General features: G+C 38.6%; 2 protein-coding genes across 2 annotated transcripts; both read right to left on the bottom strand.

The window, feature by feature from the left end:
* Positions 1-213: 213 nt before the first annotated feature.
* On the bottom strand, positions 214-5,899 carry LOC146453925 (uncharacterized). The gene is made up of 3 exons (XM_085095974.1): positions 4,736-5,899; positions 1,736-3,445; positions 214-1,658 (listed from the first exon to the last, which is right to left on the bottom strand). Exons 1-3 carry the CDS (start codon positions 5,756-5,758, stop codon positions 453-455), a joined length of 3,939 nt encoding a protein of 1,312 aa, XP_084952100.1. The 5' UTR covers positions 5,759-5,899; the 3' UTR covers positions 214-452.
* A 4,397-nt stretch (positions 5,900-10,296) lies between these two features.
* LOC146453924 (uncharacterized) lies at positions 10,297-23,636 on the bottom strand. The gene is made up of 2 exons (XM_085096046.1): positions 23,571-23,636; positions 10,297-14,487 (listed from the first exon to the last, which is right to left on the bottom strand). Exon 2 carries the CDS (start codon positions 14,462-14,464, stop codon positions 13,532-13,534), a length of 933 nt encoding a protein of 310 aa, XP_084952172.1. The 5' UTR covers positions 14,465-14,487; positions 23,571-23,636; the 3' UTR covers positions 10,297-13,531.
* Between the last annotated feature and the right edge of the window lie 625 nt (positions 23,637-24,261).

The raw sequence follows: 24,261 nt of genomic DNA, 5'->3' as shown, positions 1-24,261 counted from the left end.
GGACGAGGTATCCTCGGATACCCAGGGGGAGATAGTAGGGATGAGGAAACAGTCGTAACTGAGGGTGGTAAAATTGGAAAATTAAACGAGACTTACCTGTAAGTTGAAGTTTGATTGAAATTCTATCCGTCACCAAGCACTGAGGGATTACGTGAGATAGCATTGCGCCTGCGCGAACTCAGTTTTTAAAGCACTTGCCATGTGTGCAGGGGAAAGAAAACCCTGACCAGCAAAATGGGAGGGCCTTAAAAGGGAGGGCACGTAATCCCTCAGTGCTTGGTGACGGATAGAATTTCAATCAAACTTCAACTTACAGGTAAGTCTCGTTTAATTTTCCAATTCTATTCCGTCACCGCACTGAGGGCTCACGTGAGACTTCAAAGCCCACTGCACACATGAACAGAGTAATGACCAACCAAGCAAGTCATATTGGTCAAAACAGTTTATTAACTTTACTCTTGTAACAAAACGTTAGAAAAGCTATCTGTGTTGATAACAGGCTTGCTATAAAACTTTGCAAAAGTGTCAGATGAGCTCCATCCTGCGACTGATAAGATGTGCTCTAATGGTACAGATTTCAACAAAGCCTTAGATGTTGCGGCAGCCCTAGTACTGTGGGGCTTGAAAAGGTTTACATCAATTCCTGACTTTTGCATTACAGCTTTGACCCATCTACTGATGGTGTCCCGGGAAACTGGTTTAAATGGCTTGTAATGACTAATAAACAATTGTTGTGCACGTCCACGTAAAGGAGAGGTACGATTAAGATATGCCTTCAAGGTAGTGACAACACAAATGTTAGGGTTGTCCGGGTAAGCTACAAACTTAACAACAGTGGGTTTCGACCCTGGCTTAGACTGTTTAATAGGCCTGGAGATAATAAAAGTCACAGAAGTTTCTGAAACAACCATGTCCTCCAAAGACAAGTAGTGAATTGTCTGCCCCCGTTGAGCTGATACTAATGACATTAAAGTGACTAATTTTAAAGTCAGATCCTTTAGTGAGCAGTCTGTAATAGAGATTGTCTTAAGATAGTTCAGAACCTTGCTCACATCCCATGTCTCAGTATATCTTGGGTTGGAGGGTCTTGCTTCGTAAACTCCTTTTAAGAACCTCTTAACACTCTCTTGTGCTCCAAAAGTCATCCCGTCCACAGGCTTTAAGACACTGGATAGAGCAGACCTTGCAGTGTTAATACCACTGTAACCGATGCCTGACTCAAATAGCTCCACTAAAAAATCTAGTGCCTGTGGGACAGTGGCAGAAACTGGATCAATCTGTTTTTTATGACAATATGTAGTCCATCTTTTGATGTAACATGAATACTGCTTTGTAGTTCCTTTCCTCCAGGACTGTAAGATGATGGAGGTTGCCTTTTGAGAAATTCCTTGTGTCTCATAGGACTGCCGGACAATCTGCATGCAATCAGAACCATTTTCCTGAATAGGGGGTGGACTTCTTGTGGCATCCCCGGCATTTGTAAGGCAGTTCGTTGTTGTGGTAACACTCTTGGAACAGCCACTAACATGCAAAGAAGTTTGGGATACCAACTCTGGGTTGGCCACATTGGAACTATCATCAATCCCTCTGCACAATCGGTTTGTATTTTCTGTAGGCATCTTGCAATTAAACTGAAAGGAGGGAAAGCATAGAACAAGTGTTTATCCCATGTTACAGAAAATGCATCAATAAAGGCTGCCCCTGGGTCAGGTTTCCAAGATACATAGCATGGAACCTGATGATTTAGTCTGGATGCAAAGAGATCTATGGAGGGCTCCCCCCAGATATCTGTGATCTGTTGGAAAATATCAGATCTTATCATCCATTCCTTGTTGTCTGAGAAAATGCGTGATTCCCGATCTGCCTCAACATTTTTTCTCCCTGGGATATGAGCAGCTGTTAACCATATTTGTTTTTCTATGCACCACTGCCAAATATCTTTAGCAATAGTGTGACATTCCCTAGAATGTACACCTCCCATAGCATTAATATAGTTCACAGTTGTAGAGTTATCAGAGTAAATCTTAACATGAATGCCTTGCTCATTTTTGCAAAATGCCTTAAGTCCAAAATTTGCAGCTAACAGCTCCAGACAATTAATGTGATATTTTGCTTCTTCCTCTGACCATCTACCTCCTATTTTCTCTGTCTCTTTGACAGCTCCCCATCCTTTAGTTGATGCATCGGTGTAAATTATTACATCAACCTTTGAATTAGGCAATAATATGGGGTAGTTATTGGTCTGTATGTTATCATACCACCACTTTATCTCTGAAAAGCTTTCTTGGGATAATCTCATTTGAGCATTATAATTGCCATAGTTTTGTCTTAAGGCTGTAGTTTTATCCCTCTCAAGTTGTCTATAATACAGTGGTCCATATAAGATCCCAGGAAAACTTGACACTAAAAGCCCTATAAAGCTAGCTAGTTCCTGGATTGGGAGCTCAACAAGCTCCAGCATTTTCTTGCATCTTTCCCTTATTCGCTGGATTTTTTCCTGTGTTAAGGAGACAGTCATATTAACTGAATCCAAGACAAATCCCAGAAATGTAAGGACTTGAACTGGCTGTAGGACCGACTTATCAGGATGTAGGATAAAACCCAATGTTGAAAATAAGTCACAGGTATCATTAATATTGGCTTGGCAGTCCTCCACACTCTCCCCTTGTAAATAAGAGTCATCAATATAGCCTACATTTAGGTGACCCTTCTGGCGCAGCGTAGCATACACTGGCTTAAGGATTTTTGTGAAGAGTCGGGGTGCACAAGCCAGACCATTTGGTAGACATGTAAACTGAAACAATCTACCTTTCCAGCAAAACCTCAGATATTTTTGATCATCTTTGTGAATTGGCACTGAGTAGTATGCGTCACGCAGGTCTACTGAGGCCATATAACAGTTTGGAGTCATAAGCCTTATTGCCGATTGTAAGGTATCCATCTTAAAATGTTGATACTCCACATGTTCATTCAAATTCTTCAAATTTAGAATTAATCTAAACCCTCCATCTTTCTTAGGGCGTATGAATATAGTAGAAATATATTCACCAGGGCAATGTGTGGTTTCTGAAATCACACCTTTGGTCAGCAGTTTATCAATTTCATTGTCAATGACCTCCTGCTCTGGTTTTGTAAAATTTATTTCTTTTGGTGGCATAAACTGCATTGGCTCTCCATTTTCAAACTCAATTTTATAGTTTTTCACACTATTAAGTATGAAAGGATCTGAGGTTATGCATTGCCACTGAGAGGTAAATTGTTTCAGTCTTCCACCTGTAATTGTAATAGATTGCTCTGACACATTTCTTACCTCAACGTTGTTAGCAGTCTGATTCATTTTGACTTCCCCTCCTTCTTCCTCTTGAAGTTCGGAGGATGTTTGTGGTCGTTTTTCCACGAGCCTAAAAAAGGCTTCCTGTAATGTTGGTTTCCTGAGCGTCCGCGGCTATGTGCGTAAGAGTTGTGCCTGTGATAATCAGGCTTGTTCGTTGATCGACCACTGTGTCAACCTCGTTCCCAGGGTCTCTCTTCTTCCCGCCCCAGCGAGAGAGAGAGAGAGACCCTGGGTGAAGCTGGTCACGTGACAGCACACGACAAACTTCTCCCCAGTCGGGGTACACTCGTTCAATTATTTTACTCGCAAGAGCCGATCAGAGATTTTCAAGCGGGTGCGATTTGAAGCAAGCGAAATGCGAGAGATTTGGCGCAGTTTCATGCCGTCTGCAAAAATCGTATATTAAGTACAATGTAGGGAATTTCAAACGGTCAATGAAGCAGAGGTTGATCATAAATTCTACAACTTGAATCGGAGTAATTTATCCACACTAGTTGGAACTGATTCCATGAATTGTACCAGAAATAGCTTTTATTCAAGCTTAAACTGCGGTAATAAGTTAAAGTACATCTTTTGCTCTATGAAATGAAATGTAGCTCATAAAAATTCTTTCAGTAACAGCATTATAATTCATCACTCAAGAAAATACAAGCACATTCCTCTTGTTCAGTATTCTGTTTATTTACATGTAATTCGCGAAGCACAATATTGAATATATATTTGGTCACCGATTTCCTGTGAATAAATACATTGTTTTCGATCACAATCAGCGCTCTGAGCTCAATATTTTTCGTTTAACTACGTCTTAAAGTCAAGGACATGGGAAATAAACTAAGATGAAAAGTACCTTTGAATTATATTCACACGCGGCTTGCTTCAGTCCGTTGGTATTTTTGAACACTTCGCCTGCTTACATTCTATTGCCAAAAATTCTTGGTGTTCCATTCGGCAATACTAAAATGGATCTTCCTTCCCATTTCACCCCATTAAGAGCTCTGTTAAAAGGCGTAATTAAAGCCAGTGATACTTCTGTTCTAATCACCATGCCTGTTTAGGTTTTGACTCAAGCGTCCCCCATCGTCTGTCGGTTTCCCTCTGGCTTCCGAAACGACTGTTTTTAAAATAATTCTTTTAAATTAACAACACTCTACCTGAGTGGAAGAAACGTGAACCTCTTCCAGGTCTCAAGTGAGTGTGTGATGTAGAAATGCTTGGTTGTAAAACCGCTTGTTGTCGTAAAGTTCGTTGCTGGCTTCTCCGTCCTTCTGAGAAAGCGACAACTGCATACTTTACTACCCCTCCCTAACGACTAATTGTGTCAAGCACCCAGATTTTGGGTGCCACGTGACCAGCTTCACCCAGGGTCTCTCTCTCTCTCGCTGGGGCGGGAAGAAGAGAGACCCTGGGAACGAGGTTGCCACTGTGTGTGGAGACTTTCTTTCCCACTCGATTGACCTCGGTCAATTCTTTCACTTGTTTCGGGAGATCATTGCCAAACAATTGGTCAGTGATCGGAACCGACGAGGAGCAAAGATGTTTGTATTCCTCGTGTAAATCCGGTTTAATAAATTCCCTTCGTCTTTGATTGAGTTCACTGTTTGCATTAGCGAACAATGTAAGTGCATCTGTTGACTTTTGAAGAAGGTCGTTTCCCGCTGGGAGTGACGACAAGTGCTCAAGGAGTTTGTCGATCATATTTGTCAACGCGCACATTCCTTTGAAGATGGATGTCTGCACCTTTTGCAGTCTAACATCTTGGGACCGGACTGTTGGAGTAAGGTGGTCCCATACTGGTTGATTGACTCGTACTTTTGTCAAGAATTCACAGTTCTCTGGTCTGTGATACTTGTTCAACTTTTCCTGAAGTTTCTCTTCAGGCAGCCCTTCTTTGAGCATGGCATTCACTACATTCGCCAGCTCTGTGTTTACACTTGGGCCCGTCTCCTCTTTCTTCAGCTCTTGTTTCAAGCTGTTAAGTACCTCAAATTTTCCTTCATTAGAAGGCATTTTTTGAGCCCCGGCTGAGTCAGCCAGCTTTGTCACAGCTTCTTCTAAGCTCGTAGTTTTGTCATCTCGCTTCTTCTTCGTGGGGGGCTCTTCGCTGACCTCGTGGTCATTCTCGGCAGATTTTGCCTCCTGTTCTTCCTCCGTGTCAACATATTGTATTTCAAAGTCTGACTGAAACTGTTTGAACGACTCAGCAATAGTCTTGGATAAATCTTGAGACATCTGGGTGAAACCCTGTCTCAGCGTAGCGGCAAGCTCTTGTAAACCATGTGAGTCAGTTTTGGCGCCATCGGCGCCATCACCTCTTTCGATGATTCTAACATTTGCTTCGATGTGTTCGCTTCTAGAGCCACTACTTTTCCTTTTTAAGTTGTCTTTCTCGCCCTTAAGCTCAGATTTATCCGAGGTCTCGGGCATTTTTAGCGAATTATCGCTTAAAACTAAAATTCTCAGCGTGTTGAAAAAACAAACGTCCGTTCGCTCCAAAGGCGGCAACACACTGAGTTCGCGCAGGCGCAATGCTATCTCACGTGAGCCCTCAGTGCGGTGACGGAATAGAATTATCGTGAGCCCTAAATTGCTTTTTTTATTTCCCGGGAAATGTAATATGACCTTTTTTTTTCCGTGCAAAGTAATTTCAGTAACTGATCGCCGTGAGCCGTGATTTTTGATAATAACAAGACGCTGTGGAAGCGTTTACTTAGGTGTCGTTGTATTAGGAGTATCTGAGCATGCACGTTAGTTCAGTCTTTGGTGACAGGTGAACGATAAAAGATTCGCTGAGAGTCTAAGGCATCATATTTGCGATAAACGTGATGTAGTTCAACCGAAAATGTCACGCAAACAAAATAAAACATTACTCTCTTACTAAACATGTCGGATTTTGTAACCATGAGGTGCATCTAAGATAATGATGGATTTTGGCGACAAAGGAGTATTAGTGGTTCCAGTGGTAATGATGAATTTTGGCGAGGCAGAGGGGTATTTGTGCGAATACCTTTCCACCCTGATACTTTTTTTTCCTGGGCTTTCTATGAGAGATGTTCCAGCCTTTTCACTGGTAACAGCGCACGATCGCAAAATGTCTCGCATAGCGTGTAATATGACACGCGTGCGAAAAGACATGCGTTCTATATGGGACGCGTGCGATGAGACAAACCTCACATAACATCCGATTTACAGAAAAGTTATGCATCAGTCAATTCCAGCTGTGCCCATCCCTCCCCCCCCCCCCCGGGCCGACCCCCGGGAATTAGGATATCTTGAAAATGAGCTGGCAAATGTCCCACAGCCGGGACAAAACGTTGTTCAAATGTCCCGGGGTAGGGACTCAAAAATGTTTTGTTTTCTTCCTTTCTCGACTTTCTTGCAATAAAATCTAAGGTAGTTCAGGCCAAATTTAGTCCTAGCTAGGTCTTGTTTCCCGTATATAGTGCCAAATAGGTCATTCTGCAGCTCTAGAATCCGATTTGCGTCCTATCTAGACGTATTCTAGAAGAAACTAGAGACTTTAAGCATCGACGACGGGGACGGCAACGGCGACGTGAGATTGTGCGGGAAAACCAAAATGTCACATTGCGCATGTCTGGCGGGAAATATCTAGACGTTCTGCTCCGGGGCCCGACGTGAGAAAGCTTCGTTTGGCGTTGCTCGAAAACGTGAGTAACATTTCACATATTTTACCTCCGTTTCGCCCCGAAAAAATGATATTTTTAAAATTGTTTGGCACTTAAGGATACCATAGGAAAAGTACGCGTTGAGTTTTTGTTTTATTTTTTTCGAAACTATAATAACTTCATCAGTCGGCTTTTTCAAAACAGAAAGCTAGTGACGATGCCTGCAAAATTAGAAATGACTTGCGAGTCTAACATTACGTTTGTTCCAATGAATCGATCTTATCGCTAACACTCGACCCCGAAGGAAAGTTTTTTTTTCAGATTCTATTGTTATAATTTCATTTACAACATTAACTCGGATTTTTAGGGTAATTTCCTTTGAAAGTTTTCATTTTTGCGTTTTAGGAAACAGGCACACGAGTCATCTGACATTTTCTCGTAGCCCTCGTTAGTCAATTCTCCGTACATGCGCATAAAGAACTGATTGCCGCGCTGTTATGTGCGCGAGAGTGAAACCCAATTACTATGACGTCATAAAGAGATTGAACGCGCGTTTTGGATTTTCATAGTTTACAAATTCCTATTAAATACAAAATTATAGAGCGAAAAATATTGGCAATTCAATGTCATCAGCCCCCTTCGCTGGAAAGGTTACTCACACAGTCTGATTAGGCAAGGGTTTCGTCTGCTGTACGGAGGTGGATGGAAATCAGGTAAGGCCAAAATGTTTGAGATGAATTAACTAACTGAACTAAATGAAATCAAGGAAAGGTTACCCACGTAGATTCTGATGAGGGCGGTTACGAAAATTCCGCCTTTTAGCATAAGGTTGTTACTTGGTCTTTGTTAAATCAAATGCGCATTCTCTTTACAAAAGTCTTGACACAACCGGTTATGGAAGTTGTCTTCTCATCAGGTCGAAAATGAAATTTGATAATGAAGAAGTTGGCAATTACTGACTTAACGATTCTGCTTTTTCAAGATAAATCGAGGAAAGGTCACCTACGTAGAATCTGATGAGGCGGCTACGAAAATTCCGCCTTTTAGCATAGGGTTTTGGCTTGGTCTTTGTTAAATAAAATATCACAAAAGAAAATTGAAGACTAGTGTCATTGAAATGCGGCCATTCAACTGGTGTCTGGCTGTAGTTTTCACTCATCTGGAATAGAGTTAGAACAGATACTTGCTGGATAAAACGTCAAGGAAAGGGGAAAAATAAAAGCTCTCAATAATACTGCAATAAGGGTGTAAACGAATTAAAGTTTTGTGGAGTTGAGTGGTTGTTTGAGCACGTCTGGCATCATATACCTTACCTTTCCCTTTCAGTGTTACAATGATCTTATTTAGGGTTTGTCTGTGCTGGCAGAAACGGTTTTTCTCATAAATCCCGGATGAATCTAAAGTGGATTTTGAATCAATTAATTCTACCAGTCGCTAACATACCATGTAAGATACACCAGTTCAGATCGGACAGTACTAGCATGCAGAAAAATATGTTTTCTATTGTCTCACAGGAAACGCCGTAAATTGAATTTGTCAGATCTTTAAATGAGATAAAAGGAGGAAGAAAGAGAAGATATATGAGCTTTTCGACTGGACAAACAAAACTGTCCGTAATGTCCGGGTGTCAATGAAACGGGTTCTATTGGATAATATTTAGAAGTATTTAAAGTTTAAACTTGCTTAGTTTTGGTGTTGATTACAAGGAACGGATCCCCTAATGCGTCACGTCTCGGCTGCTTAAACCGAACCGCCATTTTGAATATCGCGATGACCTTGGGGACGAAGCTGCCAGGAACGTGCGCTCCTTTTGTTCCTGTGCAAACGTTCTGCGCGTCTCGGGATGGTGCAGCTACTAAAGTTCTAACTCAACGGGATTTTGAAAATAAATTCACGCATTTTTACGTATTTCAAAGCTATTTAGAATTATTGTTGCTTAATTAGCACTGAAAATGCGTGGTTCCAATTTCTTTTTGGATTCCAATAGCCCTTGCTAAGATCTGCTTTCAACGTAGCAGATGAACAGGCTCCTAAGGGGGATATGGGGGGGGGGGGGGGTGGGAGAAATCGAGTAAATTCTAGACCGCGCATGGCTCGCTCCGCTCACCGATTTTTGCTTTCCCCTTATGCCCCACTTTGGGATTTTGTTCACAGTCTACTTTTCACGTATAGTCATAAACTGCAGTCTCGTACCAAGAGGCTTTTTTCCACTTGACTCAAGTAGGTACGAGATTGTCATTAACTATATTATTACTAACTGATTATTTAAAAACAACACTTGGCAGTCCATGTGACTGAATTATGTGCCCACAATTATAAAAGAAAAATTATATATAAAATTATAAACTGCCGTTGGTTACAGGAGGCACCGTTTTTAACGGGGAAGAAGATTACAGTAATTGATCATTGATCAATCTGGACGTTTTTCTTCACAGGAGTCTTCTAACTATGTAAGCACTGCGTGTGAGAATATTTTATACTCACAGCCTTCGATCGATTCCTTTACTTCTCAAGTCACGCTGTTCATGCGCATGCGATTTCTCTCTCGGCGCTGTCATGCGCGCGCAAGTGAAATCCAGTTAATATGACATCATAAAGGGACTGAACGCGCGTTTTAGATTTTCGTAGTTTACAAATTTCTAATACAAAATTACGAAGAAAAAAATATTGACAATTCAAAATCATCAGTCCCCTTCGCTGTTGAACTCTGATTAGGCAAGAGCTTCGTCTGCTGTACCGAGGTGGGTGGAAATCAGGTAAGGCCAAAATTTTTCAGTTGAATTAACTAATTTCTATTGTATTTTCTTTACAAAGTTCTTCAAACAACCGGTTCGGGAAGTTGTCTTTTCATTAGTTTGAAAATAAAAGTACCGAAACTTTTTGCAATTTAAACGTAAATGACTACAAGATTCACCCTTTTCAACTGACTTTAATCATTAAAAGGATATCCACGTAAAATATGACGAGGGAGGTTACGAAAATTCGCCTTTTAGCGGAGGGTTTTTACTTCGACTCGGTTGAATAAAATAGAACTAAAGCCCAGCGGTTGGTAAAAAAATTAAATACCTAAGGTCAGGCATGAAACGCGAGTATTTATCGGGCAAATTCGTTTGGACTCCTGTTTCACCACAGTCAAGGACTTGCATTGCAAGGGTCACTTTATCCATTTTATGTAATTCGAAGGCAGAGGGAATAAGAATGGCTTTGGGGGGGGGGGGGAGATGATTTATAAGATAAACAAACGATGGAATCCAGCGGAGAGTAGTGATAAAGGGACTACTGGGCTTCTATTTCCGCTGGAAAGAACTGTTAATGTGCTCCGACTCTCACGGATAAGTTACGAAATAAAATTGCTCACTTTATTTCATCTATAAACAAAACGACCGCTGTTTTTCAGCGAGATTCAGCTTCAACCACAAATGACGCAACGAAAAATCGGTTTCTCGCCTCCCGTTTAAGCCAATGGGAGGAAATAGTTTACAGGTATTATAACCTTTTAGGTATGAAAATATACACCTTCTCTTGATTTGATCCCCGATTCCCCGAACGTTCAATGATAAGACATTAAATTTGAACGAATTAGCCGCATTCATATTAGATGATAAAGGAGAAAAAATAAGATATAAACAATTCAAAAAAACACACACACACACCTGCGGCCTCTATGAAAAAGAGGTGAGTAAACGAAACCAGAACGAAGATCCTATCCAAGAAGAATTGATGAGAAGGACAAGGAATGTAAAGGAATTTCGTAATTTAAAAAAGAAGACCAATCGCTAGTGAATTCATACCCAGTTCCACCTATCTTTTTCAATCCACAGCAGCAGGGAATTATGTCAAAACAGAAGACCTATAATCGGTAAATTGTGAAAAATACCCTGAACACAAACTCACATCATGACGCCACAAATCCTCTCAGTACAAAGATAAAGTACAAAATCAAAAATATCTCTGGTAACATTTTGTTAGTACCACCATCCACGAAAACGAAGAAGACACTCGGTGACAGGGCTTTTACTGCTGCTGCACCATCACTCTGGAAAAAACTACCGAGTGCAATAAGGGACGAGGACAATCTTAAATGTTTTAAGTCCAAATTGAAGACATTTTTATTTAGAGTTGCTTACAATACGAATAGCTTTTGATGTAAGAATTGTAAATAACTATTTTAAATAAATTATGTTAATTTCATACATACTTTGTAAGGCGCATTTGATCATACCCACATGTTAATTTGTGCCATAGAAATATTATTATTATTATTATTATTATTATTATTATTATTATTACCATTATTATTATTATTATTATTATTATTATTATTATTATTATTATTACTATTGGAGTGATGCTGCTCAAACTTGGCACAAGTGATGTACCTCAGCTAAGACACAAATTGACGCCCACTCTGCTGCTGCCATGGCAACGTTTTGCTTTTGGGTATATTCCATGCTCGATTGATGTTCTCATTTTTTGTCTTAATCAGACATCATTTACTCTAATTGATCTGGTGAGGAGGCGTAGGGCATATGGGGACTTCGTGCGTTTCAAGTAGGACTGTCTGCCTCCACTTATCCGGTCGAAAATGGAGATATTTGGTTCATAGCAGAAAAGGACTGGAGCCGAGACTAATACCATGGCAACATTACCTGGCGTACATTATTGGTGCCAAGTTTGAGAAGCATCACTCCAATGTTTCCCGAAATAGTCTTGGTTTTGTTTTTTGGTCTTTGTACTGAAATGATTTGTGACGTCAGCAGTTTTTAAACAAAAACTTGAAAATCTCTGGAACAAGAAAGATATTCGAAAAAAGAAAACACCATTCGTGTTTTCATTGAAGGGCACGTTTCAAATAGGGAAAGTAATTTTTTACTTCATACGCGCTCTAAAGAGCGATTTTCAATAAAGCCTGGTTTGCACATTCAACAAAACGGCATCAAGAAAGATCAAGTTTATCCTTACGTCGTTGGCTATGTCATTATATCCCTCTTCTGTCGTTATCCTGCCTAGTCCACACTAATATTTAACATCAAAATAAAGTTTGGGTGATGTCATTATGTCGTTATGTTTTTCGTGTGAACCAGGCTTACACCGTGGAATAGGGATTAGACAATTAGTCAATGGTAGACACTGATTCCATTTTTTGGTTTTCCAATGACCATTGAGCAATAATAGATCATTTTGCAGTTGTGTGCTAAGTGACCTGGCCTTGGATTGGAAGCGAGGCTAGGGGTGACCTTGCTTTGATACAAACCTCACTGCTTTTCATATGTAGATCATGCTGCTCTTGTGCCTAGTTTTCATTTACACATGAAAAGCAGTGAGGTTTGTATCAAAACAAAGTCACCCCCAGCCTCGCTTCCAATCCAAGGCCAGGTCACTACACACACAACAGTAAAATGGCCTATTGTGCTGTTCCATTTTCGTTCCAAGTGTTGTGTAACACAACTCTGTCCCTACGTACAAATATATATATATATATATAGTAACAAACTGGAAAAAGCTAGTTTAATACTCATGGCACAACTTGACGTAAATTGTGCGTTTTCTCTTTCCTTGGAGGAACAATCGTTGGGCCATTTTTCAGCAAGTATCGGAATTTCGCCCCGCGCAACGCTCTACTTTCCCACAAATGAAGAGCTGCTCCAAGTATGACCTATATATATGTATACCACGGAAAACCACAGTTCCGTGCAAGAGTTTAAAACCTTACAAAAACACCAAGTAGACCTAAAATTTGCTAGTGAATTTCCTAACCAAGGTGGACACCAACTTTACAAGCACCAACCGAATAGCAACACTTCATGACTATAAGAATTTTTCTTGGTCCTGACCAATACATGTACAAAACCTCATCACTACAAGAAATTTTCTTGGTCCTCACCAATATAAAATCAAACCCATCTTATACCTACGCACTGTAAACAAGAAACGAAACCATTTCTAGTCCTAAAGGCGTCCGCAGTAATAGGCTTTGATTATAAATTTCTGGTTTTTCGCATCGTTTAAACACCGCGGGACGGGAGCGGGTGTCCATATTAAAGGGACGAACTTTACTAAACGGGTTAATGGTAAAGAAAATATATCGCTCAGAACCAAGACAATCCGCCTGTATTAAAAACGTGTCCGTAGTAACAAGGTATCCACATTATTTTGGTGTAGATTAAATGGGGTATAATTACTGCTGAAATCTAAGTAATTCCTCAGTTTATTCTTGAAAATCACTTATCATATGATATTCACAGTGACAAAGAAGAAGCCCTTCACTACTCAACTCCTCTTGACAAATCCAGCAGATGTATTTTTCAACATGACCAAGAGTGGAGTTCCATCAAACTGTAGGTTTGTTTGGACAAGTTATCTTGAATACAATCCGTAGCATCCTTGTGCGATCTTTCGAGTTTTTTTTAACTTTCCGAGCGGCGAAAAAACGCATTGCATTGTTTGCATTCATTTGTTTTCTCTCTAGTATGAACTTTGTTATGTCTCCTTAGAGTTCTTGCTGCACTAAAATGCTTGCCACACTGTTTGCATTCATAAGACTTCTCTCCGGTATGAACTCTTTCATGTTTCCTTAGAGTTCTTGCTTGACTAAAACACTTGCCACACTGTTTGCATCCATAAGGCTTAACCGATTCTCTCCAGTATGAACCGTTTCATGTTTCCTTAGCGTTCCTGCTTGACTAAAACACTTGCCACACAGTTTACATTCATAAGGCTTCTCTCCAGTATGAACTCGTTTATGAATCCTTAGATTTTCTGCTTTACTAAAACACTTGCCACACTGTTTGCATTCATATGGCTTCTCTCCAGTATGAACTCTCTCATGTGTCCTAAGATGTCCTGCTTGACTAAAACACTTGCCACACTGTTTACATTCATACGGCTTCTCTCCAGTATGAACTCTCTCATGTGTCCTTAGATGTCCTGAATCACCAAAACACTTGCCACACTGTTTACATTCATATGGCTTCTCTCCAGTATGAACTCTTTCATGTTTCCTTAGCGTAAATGCTACACTAAAACACTTGTCACACTGTTTGCACACATAAGGCTTCTCTCCAGTGTGAACTCTTTCATGTATTCTTAGCGTTTCTGCTTGATTAAAACACTTGTCACACTGTTTACATTCATAAGGCTTCTCTCCAGTATGAACTCTTTTATGTCTCCTTAGATGTCCTGCTTCATTAAAACACTTGCCACACTGTTTGCATTGGAATGGCTTCTCTCCAGTATGGACTCTTTCGTGCGTCCGTAGATGTCCTGCTTCACTAAAACACTTGCCACACTGATTGCATTCATAAGGCTTCTCTCCAGTATGAACTCTTTTATGTCTCCTTAGATTTCCTGCTTCATTAAAACACTTGCCACACTGTTTGCATTGGAATGGCTTCTCTCCAGTATGAACTCTTTCGTGCGTCAGTAGATGTCCTGCATCCCGAAAACACTTGCCACACACAAGGCACTTGTAAACTTGACCTCTTTTATGCCTCCACAATCTTGGCATCCTGCTTAAGTGCTGTCTGCTATCTGAAAGGTAATTTAAATAACCATCTGGATGTAACGGAAAAGGTGTACAGAAAGAATCATGTTGGGAGGCTTTACAACAGCTTCTCAAGCTAATTAATAATTCATCAAGCCAAAACAAAGCAAATCATTACCGTGAAGGAGGTTTAAAAACGTGATCTTAATTATCATAAAATTTTGTGAACTTTTGCTTCGAATTTCTCCAAGAACTATCAATACTTTGAGAAGCTATACCAAACACTCGAAAGAGTGTTTCCTCCTTTTTTCAAACACCTCAAAGTTGGTTAAAAGAAACTCGGGTGCGCCTCGTTTTTTCCAACTTACTTCTCGGTGTTTGGAAATTGGAGGAAACACTCTTCCTCGTGTTTGATGTATTACTAAACAACGGCACGCGGAGCGTGCAAGAACTACTTTTGGATTGTGTAAATGGTCCTTCGGTTATCGCATGTATCTAATTTGTGAGTTAGCGTTTTACAGGACATAAGGCAACCAAGAAAGTTCAGTACAAAATGTCGTGGATGTTTTTCGTAAGGTAAAGCATAAGTTAAGTTTGACTGCTGGAATTATGGAACGTTCAAGCATGTGCCGCTTATCATGGTCAACTTTAGGTCTGTGGACTGGCCTACAGGCTTACAATCACATCTATGTTAACAGGCACACATAATGCTGTAAATTGAAGCCCCTTTTTGGTGGTAAAAAGATTATTGAAGATGGCCCAAAAAAAACCTTAGACTAACAACAACAACAGAGACTACATCGTCAGGCCATCGAAGGGATCGATATAGCTTTGGGGGGAGAATCTGTGAAACATTGTGATGCCTTTAAATATCTTGGCGTAATATTGGAAAGTAGCCTTTCTCTGAATCAGCATATCGATTATGTAAAGAAGAAAGTTTCCAAGATGCTGAGGATTTTTTCAAGAGCACGACCTTCATTAACAATTGAATCAGCGAATAGATTGTTTAATCGACGATTCTTCCAATTTTGGATTATTGTGGTGCTGTTTTCCATAGATGTGGTAAAGGGAATGAAGAAAGTCTGGAATGTTTACAAAGACGAGGTGATAGAATAGTCTTGAATACTGCCCATTTGTCCACCGAACAGATGGCTACAAGTCTTGGTTGGGACACCCTTACAAGAAGAAGAGAAAAACCACATTGTTAAACTGGTTGAAAAGTGCCTCAAGGGAACGGCCCCAAGTTATTTTTCCAATTATTTTCAACTTAAACGACATGATATTTATGATTATGATATTAGGAAAAAGAACAAACTAGTTATTGATAGGGTTAAATTGGAATCGACAAAAAGAGCGGGTTTTTTTTATAAAGGGGCAGATATTTGTAATAATTGTATGTGAATTCTAGTTTTAGTCCTTTTATCTCTGTTCAAATGGATGATTTCTCGTTTCTCGATTTGTTATATAGCTTTTTTAGATCTAGTTTTTTTTTGTTATTTTTTTTTAACGCAGGACCCATGTTGATAGCAGTTTTTATAACTGAAATGGTCATCCTGCATAAATATGTATTATTATTATTATTATTATTAAAACATTGGGAACATAATTTTATTTCTTAGTTTTTCTTGGTAGCCTTCCATTTGATGTCGGTTTTTATTCCCTTTTTTAAGATTTTTAACTTTGTATATATTATTGATTTTTTTTAATAAGAATAGTATAGTAACTTTATGAGAAAAAAATCGGCTTGAAAGTTGCCTCTTTTTTCATCGAAATGAATTGTAATAGTTTTTAATAGCTATTTTTTCTACTTTTAACTTGTGAATAGCAATTTGCTTGAAATATGTTAATAAAGAGTTCTCATTATTTTAAAAAAAATTATTATTATCATTATTATTATTATTATTATTATTATTATTATTATTATTATTATTATTATTATTATTATTATTATATAAGCACAAAAAACACCAACCTAATATTCTTTCGTTAATCATCCAACGCCTACCCTAGACGGGATATTTTTCTCCACCATTGTACTAATTGTCAGCATTTATAGGACTGAGGGGGAGGGGGGAGAAATCTAGAAAGAAATGCTTTTGTCCTTGCTAGAAAAGATCAAGTAACTACATTTTACCATTTAGTGACGATTTGAGATTACGGATACTAGATTTGTCCTTGAAGTAAAAAGGTCTCTTTCCAGTCTGAAAACTGCATGTTGGAGTCTTGTTAAAAATTCATGTGTGGACAACAAGGCTGCCGTTTAACCAAATGACCTGAATTTGCATTCTTGCCACAGACCACAAACAAATTGCCAATACTACTGGCATACTGTTCAGAGCAAGACACTATAATTTACCCAGAGTAGTCAATTGTGGGCTCTATGTTATGCATTGATTTACCCATATCTTAGTTATGGTAACAACGAACAGGGAAACACACACACACACACACAACAAGATTACAATCAGTAGGGAGATTACAGAAGAAAATCATAAGGATAATCACATTTTCAAAAACATTTACAGACCACACTTGTCCTCTTTTCAAAGAATTAGCAGTTTTACCTTTAGATGACGTAAACAATAAAACTATTGCTTTGTTCATGTTCCGTTTCTTAAACAGCATGTTGCCATGATCCTTTAACGACTACCATAGATTCAATAAGGATGTTCATATAACACAAGATTAACCTCTAACATACACAGAACACAAACACGCACTAACTACCAAGAACACTCGGTGAAATACAAGGGAAATTTAATATGGAACAATTTACCAAAATCTATCAAAGAAATACAGTCGAACCTGTATATAACGGCCACCCTCGGGACTTAAGTAACTGGCCGCTTAATACAGGTGGCCGCTTAATACAGGATCACTAAAAATACTCACTGGGTGTGGTCTAATGTCAATTTTAATGGCGTATCATACAAAAACATTTCATGCAGGGAAACAATAGGACAATCAACAATGTTCAATGTCACATGGCTGAAGAACAAGTTAATTAAAGAGGAATTTCTTGCTAAAGAGTGAAGCATATTCAAAACAAACTTTTTTTTAGCGTTCGTGATATGATACTGTACTTCAGCACATTGCGGACATCTGAAAAGCGTTAACTATTATTAAACGTCCGAGTATCAGCTTACAGTAGCTTTGTACATGTTATTTCTTTATAGTGATGCTGGATCGCATTTTAAACACAATAAAATACCGCACAAAATAACATGGCTTAGTTTCCATTCAAGGGTGGCCGCTTAATACAGGTAAAAATAACAAAGAAAGACAAACATAGGACTGCTACAGGGTGGCCGCGGCCGCTTAATAGAGGTGGCCGCCTAATACAGGTAACAAATACAGCGTTTGTATGAGCAAACAATCGGGACTTTAAAAACTGGCCGCTTAATAGAGGGTGGCCGCTTAATACAGGGCCGTTATATACAGGTTCGACTGTAAAAATATTTAGCTTATTCAAGAAAACAATGAAACCAATTTTCTCCTCCAAAAGAAAGAGGAAAACGTCAGTCGTGAACAGTAAATAGATATAACTAAAAAAACATATATTATATTGAATCTATTAATCAATAAATAATATGGAATAATATACTGTATATCACAGCCATGTGTAATATTGAATCAGGGGATCCCATCGTAAAGCCCAAAACTGAAAGGGTTTGCTTAGAGCTCCTGCCCATATGATTTAATATGATACTTCAAGTAATTGCTTTGAAATAGGCAAGTGAAATGATTGATTGAATGATCGATTGATTGATTGATTGATTGATTGATTGATTGATTGATTGATTGATTGATTGATTGATTGATTGATTGAATGATCGATTGAATGATCGATTGATTGATTGATTGATTGATTGATTGATTGATTGATTGATTGATTGATTGATTGATTGATTGATTGATTGATTGATTGATTGATTGATTGACAGCTCTAGACCTAAATGTTCGTTCTCTAGCACATTGATGTGAGGAATGTTCAAGGGCTGCATTCCCACTTCAAGCCCCTGGATTACATTAATATTGTAATTATTGGCAAGGATAAATTTTGCATCCAACACAGAAAGAAGCAATACTTTGTGACTTTCTGTTCAGTTCATTTCTAATCCTGTTATGTTTTGCTCACTGCAAGAGCTGAAATACAAGCGTGCCTTTTGATCGAAGCAACCACGTGATTGAGTGGATAGAAATATTTTTTGTGGAGTGGATAGAAATATTTTTTCTGGAGTGGAGAGAAATATTCTTTAGAAAAATAGCTCAGAAGTAGTAAGTTAGAAACAAACATTTGATTTAACTGCTTGATTATGCTACTGCTATGTTTATGGTATTCTATGCTCATACATGCAAGAGGGGGAGGGGGGAATCAAGAAAGTTTCTGTTAAAAAAATAATGTTATGTTAGCATTATCAGTTTATTATTTTATATGTCACTTCATGGATCTGTAAACAAAGTTTTTTTAAATGTAATGCTGGGCATTTTTTTGGAGCTTATTTTAATGAGAATGAAAAATTATTTCAATAAATAACTGATACTCACTTGATCTCTCAAAAGTTTTTTTTCAATTCCGTGTTCTACAAATACGTTACACAAGTAGTGATGCATTAGCCTCAGGTAATGGCAGCTATACAAGCTTGTGATTCACTAGGCTATGTGGCAAGTGCATGAAAAATATAGGGAGTGCGAGGGAGGGAGACATCCAAGGAGAAACGGTTGGCTCCCTCGCTCATGCAAAATGCTTTTTCTGCACCCTATATATTTTTTATGCACCTGCCACACAGGCTAATGAATCACCTGTTGAACATAACACAAAACTTGTACATGTGACTTAAAACAGATTATAAGGTGACAATCAGTAAATGTTTGACATGAACACTTAAAGAATGTTAGGGGCTAGATTTTCAAAGATAACACATTGTGTAAGTATAGTCTTTGCATGAAATATTACAATGATTCCTTGGCAAACCAAAAAATTAACAGCCATTTGTTCATGTGGTTTATAAGTTAAATACACTGAGTTCCATTAAGTTATACAGTGAATATCAGCTGTGTCCTTCAATTTGTTTAATCATTTTTTTAAAATACAGTCGAACCTCCCTTTGCGACCACCTCTCATAAGCGACCACCTCTCATTAGCAACCACTTTTCCAAAATACCAAAAGTTTTCATGTCAAATCACTATAGATGGGACCTCTCGTAGGCGACCACCTCTCGTAAGCGACCACCTCTTGTAAGCGGCCACTTTAAGAGATGATTGTTTAAAATTTTCAATTGTTTTTAACCTCCCGTAGGCGACCACTAGACACATAATCTGCTGCATCTCTCACAGGCGGAAAGTGAAAAATGTTTCACTGTAACATATTGGCCACATCATTACAACAGACGCCATAAATCTTACAGTCGGAGCAACCGGAAGTGTTTCCCGATTCCCGATATAGCTTAGCATTGAAACAATTGATAAAATACACATGCACTATACTTCACACTGAAATAAACTTTAAATAGATTAATCCCTTGTAGGAAAAAACTCTCTTATCTTTTATCTGTCTTATCTTTTTGCTTATGTTCCATTTCTGAAAAATTTAGACAGAGCTACTTGGAGTAATAAAAGAATCAAGTTTCTTTCGCAATAATTGTCTCAATCGCTGTGAGATACAAACAATAATCACCATAGACCCTAATATATATATATATTTTTTCGCCTAGAATGATTTTGGACCAGTCTTAATATACTTGTAGGTAAGAAAAGTTATTACTATGGGTTTCGTTAAACACGAGCAAAAGGGTTAGGTCTCGGTTAACAACCCGAAATGTAGACCCCCTCTGGTCTGACCTCTTGTAAGCGACCACCTCCCGTAAGCGACCACATATCCTTGACATTATGGGTGGTCGCTTACAGGAGGATCGACTGTACTCTAAAATTTGGCATTTTAAAAGTCATCATGCAAATGTCATTAAATGTTAAATATTGGGACTCAACAAATGCTTATACAGTATCAGCCATTTTAGCTGAGGTTCTAAAGTTAAACAGGGAAATGGGAAGAGGATGGAGTCATGGTATTTTAACATGGTTTGAAGGATATATCATGAGTGGGGGGGACAGAAAAAATTCACTAAGAACATCAGTGGGTGTTTCCAAGAAATGTAAGGGGAAAAAATAAATAACAACAATAGCCTCAAACGGTGTCTTTTTCAGTTTTACGCGAGTCAAACTATACTCCTTCCCATATATGCCCCCTTACTGGAGGTCAGCATTCCTTTGCCACCTAGGAGGCTGTAAGCTGCAGGTTGCATCTCCGGGGGGTTTAAAAGACCAATCCGCAAATGATTTGACCTGATATTTAGTCTAATTATTTTTTCAACACCGAAATAGCAAAACCAGGGAGCTGCGCCTAAATAAACAATGAAACACGCCAATATTTTCGACATTTATCTCATGAGTCTTCATTTCAGTTGTCGACGTTCTATTAGCTTTCAAATGACATATTTATCTAAAAGATTCATTCAAATAAACCGGAGTAAAACATTCCATTATGCAAGTGTATTTATGCGAGTTTTATATTTTTATATATTTTTTATTTTTTTCTATATTTTAATTTTTAACCTGCAACCTGCAACCCGCAACCTGCAACCTGCAGTTTACACCCTCAGTTTGCCACCTCTCAGCCAATGATGTTTTGCCTACCGAAGTCAAGAAAATTGACCTTCACTATCGAGAAAAAGACACAACAGTTACTGGGGATTCAACTGTATGCAAATTGAGTATAATTCAAAAATAATGCAAAAAAATTTAAGCTTAAGCCGCCGTTACACGTTGAAACTTTTAGCTGAAACTTGTGTGCAACGGCAAACGAGACCAGTTTTACGAAGCGGTGTTACACAGTGAAACTCTTGTTTTTTCACCACTGCGACTGTTGCGAGCCGTTGCAGAAGTAGAAAGTGGTTCTACTTTTCGTGAAACTTGTCTCGCAACGGAAGTTCGAAAAAGTTTCACGAAACCGACCATGTTACACAGCGCAACGCCTGCTGAAACTTGTTTCGCAGCACCATTGAACACAAGTTTCAGCAAAAGTTTCAATGTGTAATGGTGGCTTTAGAAGGTAGGTTAGTGTGAGAGTGCATAGCACAGCGCGCTTATAATCTTTACTCAGCCGACCTGTTTTTTTCCATAAAATTTCAATATCTTCAATGGAAAGGAATATCCCCTTGTATAAACCCTTCAAAGATTCATTTCAAAACAGACTCTCTCTGAATGACACCTCAACAATACACACAACTTTTACATCTAAACAATACCATAAGTTAACTTATATTTTGTTGTGTGTTTTCAACTGAACTTGACAGCCAGATTCATAGGAGTAGACGCAAAGATAGATTTATTTCTGTATCAAAAAACCTGCAAGGCATCATTAACATAACTTTAAGCAATCTTTTAGGAGAATCCAACCATGCAAGGAATGGCAAAGATTTTGCAAGTACAAGCAAGCGAGCACTGGTCTAAATTTTGCAAGCACTAGACAATTATAATGGAACGTTTGATACCCCTACTTGATGGTGATGTCATGAAGTTTCCAAAATGTTGTTTATTTTTATTAGCACTCATTTTCATTTTAAAATTAAGTGTCATTCAAAACCATCATTGATTAGAACTAATAATAATAATAATAATAATGATAAACTTTAAGTAGAGAGGGTGACAATTTGCAATATAATCATTAGTACATGTATCTGAAGAACTAGTGGTTCACCTGAACTACTCGTAAAACATAAACCAAATTTTCAAAAATAGAGGATTTACCAAGGTGTACAACATAAAACTTACATACAATGGCTGAATATCAACAAGAGTAAACACTGGATCATAACTGAGTTAAATTAAAAAATTGTATTCTATCAGTAACTGTAAATACAGACTGTAGACACCAGAACAAGGGCAAAATTCAGAAAACAGATTGCAGACCATGGATGAAATACAGACTAAGCTGATTTTTCCAACACAATGAGGTTAAAATCGAAGAAAAATTGTTAGCCCCATTTAGGCTAGCCTGCGAACGCAGACGTATTTCCAGTGGCCTCACTCCGCCGACCGGAAATACGTCTGCGTTCGCAGGCTACTTTCAGGCCTGAATAAAATGGATTGTATGGATATGATCGGAATCATTCTTATAACAGGGTAAAAAATTTAGCTTCCAGTTCTTTAGTCATGACCATTTCCTGCTGTTTTAAAATGTTGTGTTTCTTATCCCAACTATTTGTCCTTTGATCCTTAAAGTTGTAGCTTCTTAGATTACTATACAAAAAAATAATTGAAGGTTTAAGTCTGCTTATGTTACAGCTGAGCTTTTGCCATGGTTACACTCCACTCTATAACTGTCATAACTTTTGTTTACACTTTTATTATAATTGGAAAGTATACACGTGGGACTGAGTTGTGTGTTAAATGCATGCATCAACACTCAATTGAAATGAATGGATTTGTAAGAAAATAAGCAAACCAGAGGAAGACGCGGAGATTTATGACAAATGACTGATGGGATGGTGACGATTTCAAATCTTAGCAAATCTCAGGTGTTTGCTTTTAACAACAACAACAACAAGACTTTATTACCCCGATTACATAATCGTAATCTTCATTGTTTACCGTTGTTTCACCAAAGTTTACATTTTACCCTGCTCTGCAATCTTTTCCCTGCATTTTGCCCTTGGCCTGCAGTCTGCATTTCACTCTGGGTCTGTAGTCTGCAGTCTGAAGTCCACAGTCTTTGTTTTTCACTCACCGAATGTTCTACCATCATTAGTAAAGTTGTCGAGTTGTTTTGCTCAAGGAGCTAGCCAAACAAGCCGGCTCATTTATAAATGGGTAGTTTAGCCGTCAAGTGTTTATAGTTTGCGGGTAGTGAAAATTCCAAAAGTCAAATTGTACCCAAATCATAAAGCATTTCTTCTTCGTTAAAGTTTAGATTCCCATACAAAAACTCCACTGTATTCCGCAGAATGCCTGTCCTAGTTTCTCAGATATAAAATGTGTTGGTTGAACGTATCTTTGCTTGCCTTAATCGGTTAATGCTCTCGCTCAATGATCTCTACTATGGCTAAAAGTAAACTGAACAGTTTTTCTTACCTGTAAATGAAGAAATCTTGCCGCTCACTCAATCAACAAACCAAGCACAACAGATCAGCGTGTTGCTCTTTACTATCGGGGCGGTTACCTGGCCGGGTGGAAAAATTACTGATTGACGTAATGATAATGGACTGGACTTCGGATTACTGAGGGTTATAGCCCGTCTGCGTCTGCAGTGTAGGCTAGTTGAAATGATTTGCTTAGTCTTGGTGTTGATTACCAGGAAAGGACCTTGAACCCGGCACTTCTCGGCTGCTTCACCCGAAGCGCCATTACGTTCTGCACTTGCCAAAATAGTTGACGATGCAGAAACAAAGTAAACTTTTAGGGGTAGCCACGTATTTGTCAGAGAAAATAAAGCTTAACTTTGGAAGAAAAAATCCATACACTGTTACTTATTTTAAAGCTTTTTTAAAGTTATTGTTCCATTATAGCCCTGGAAATGCTTTGTTACAATTTCTTTTTCAATTTCAATAGCTCTTTCTAAGATCTGCTTTTCACCTCATAAACTGCAATCTCGTACCCAGAGTCTTCTTTCCCTTTGACTTGAGGTGCGAGATTGTCTTAAACTACCAAATTTTCTCTCTTTTAATTGTAATTTTAATCTTTTAATTTTCTCTCTTTTCTCTCTTTCACCTCGTAAGCACAGAGTGTGACAATGTTATCGACCTATAGCCTTCGATCGATTCCT

Source organism: Pavona decussata, unplaced genomic scaffold (genome assembly GCF_977016875.1).
Source record: "Pavona decussata unplaced genomic scaffold, jaPavDecu1.1 SCAFFOLD_321, whole genome shotgun sequence".
NCBI lineage: Eukaryota > Metazoa > Cnidaria > Anthozoa > Scleractinia > Agariciidae > Pavona > Pavona decussata.
Note: the sequence above shows the minus strand (reverse complement) of the source record. Positions and strands in the feature narration are given on the sequence as shown.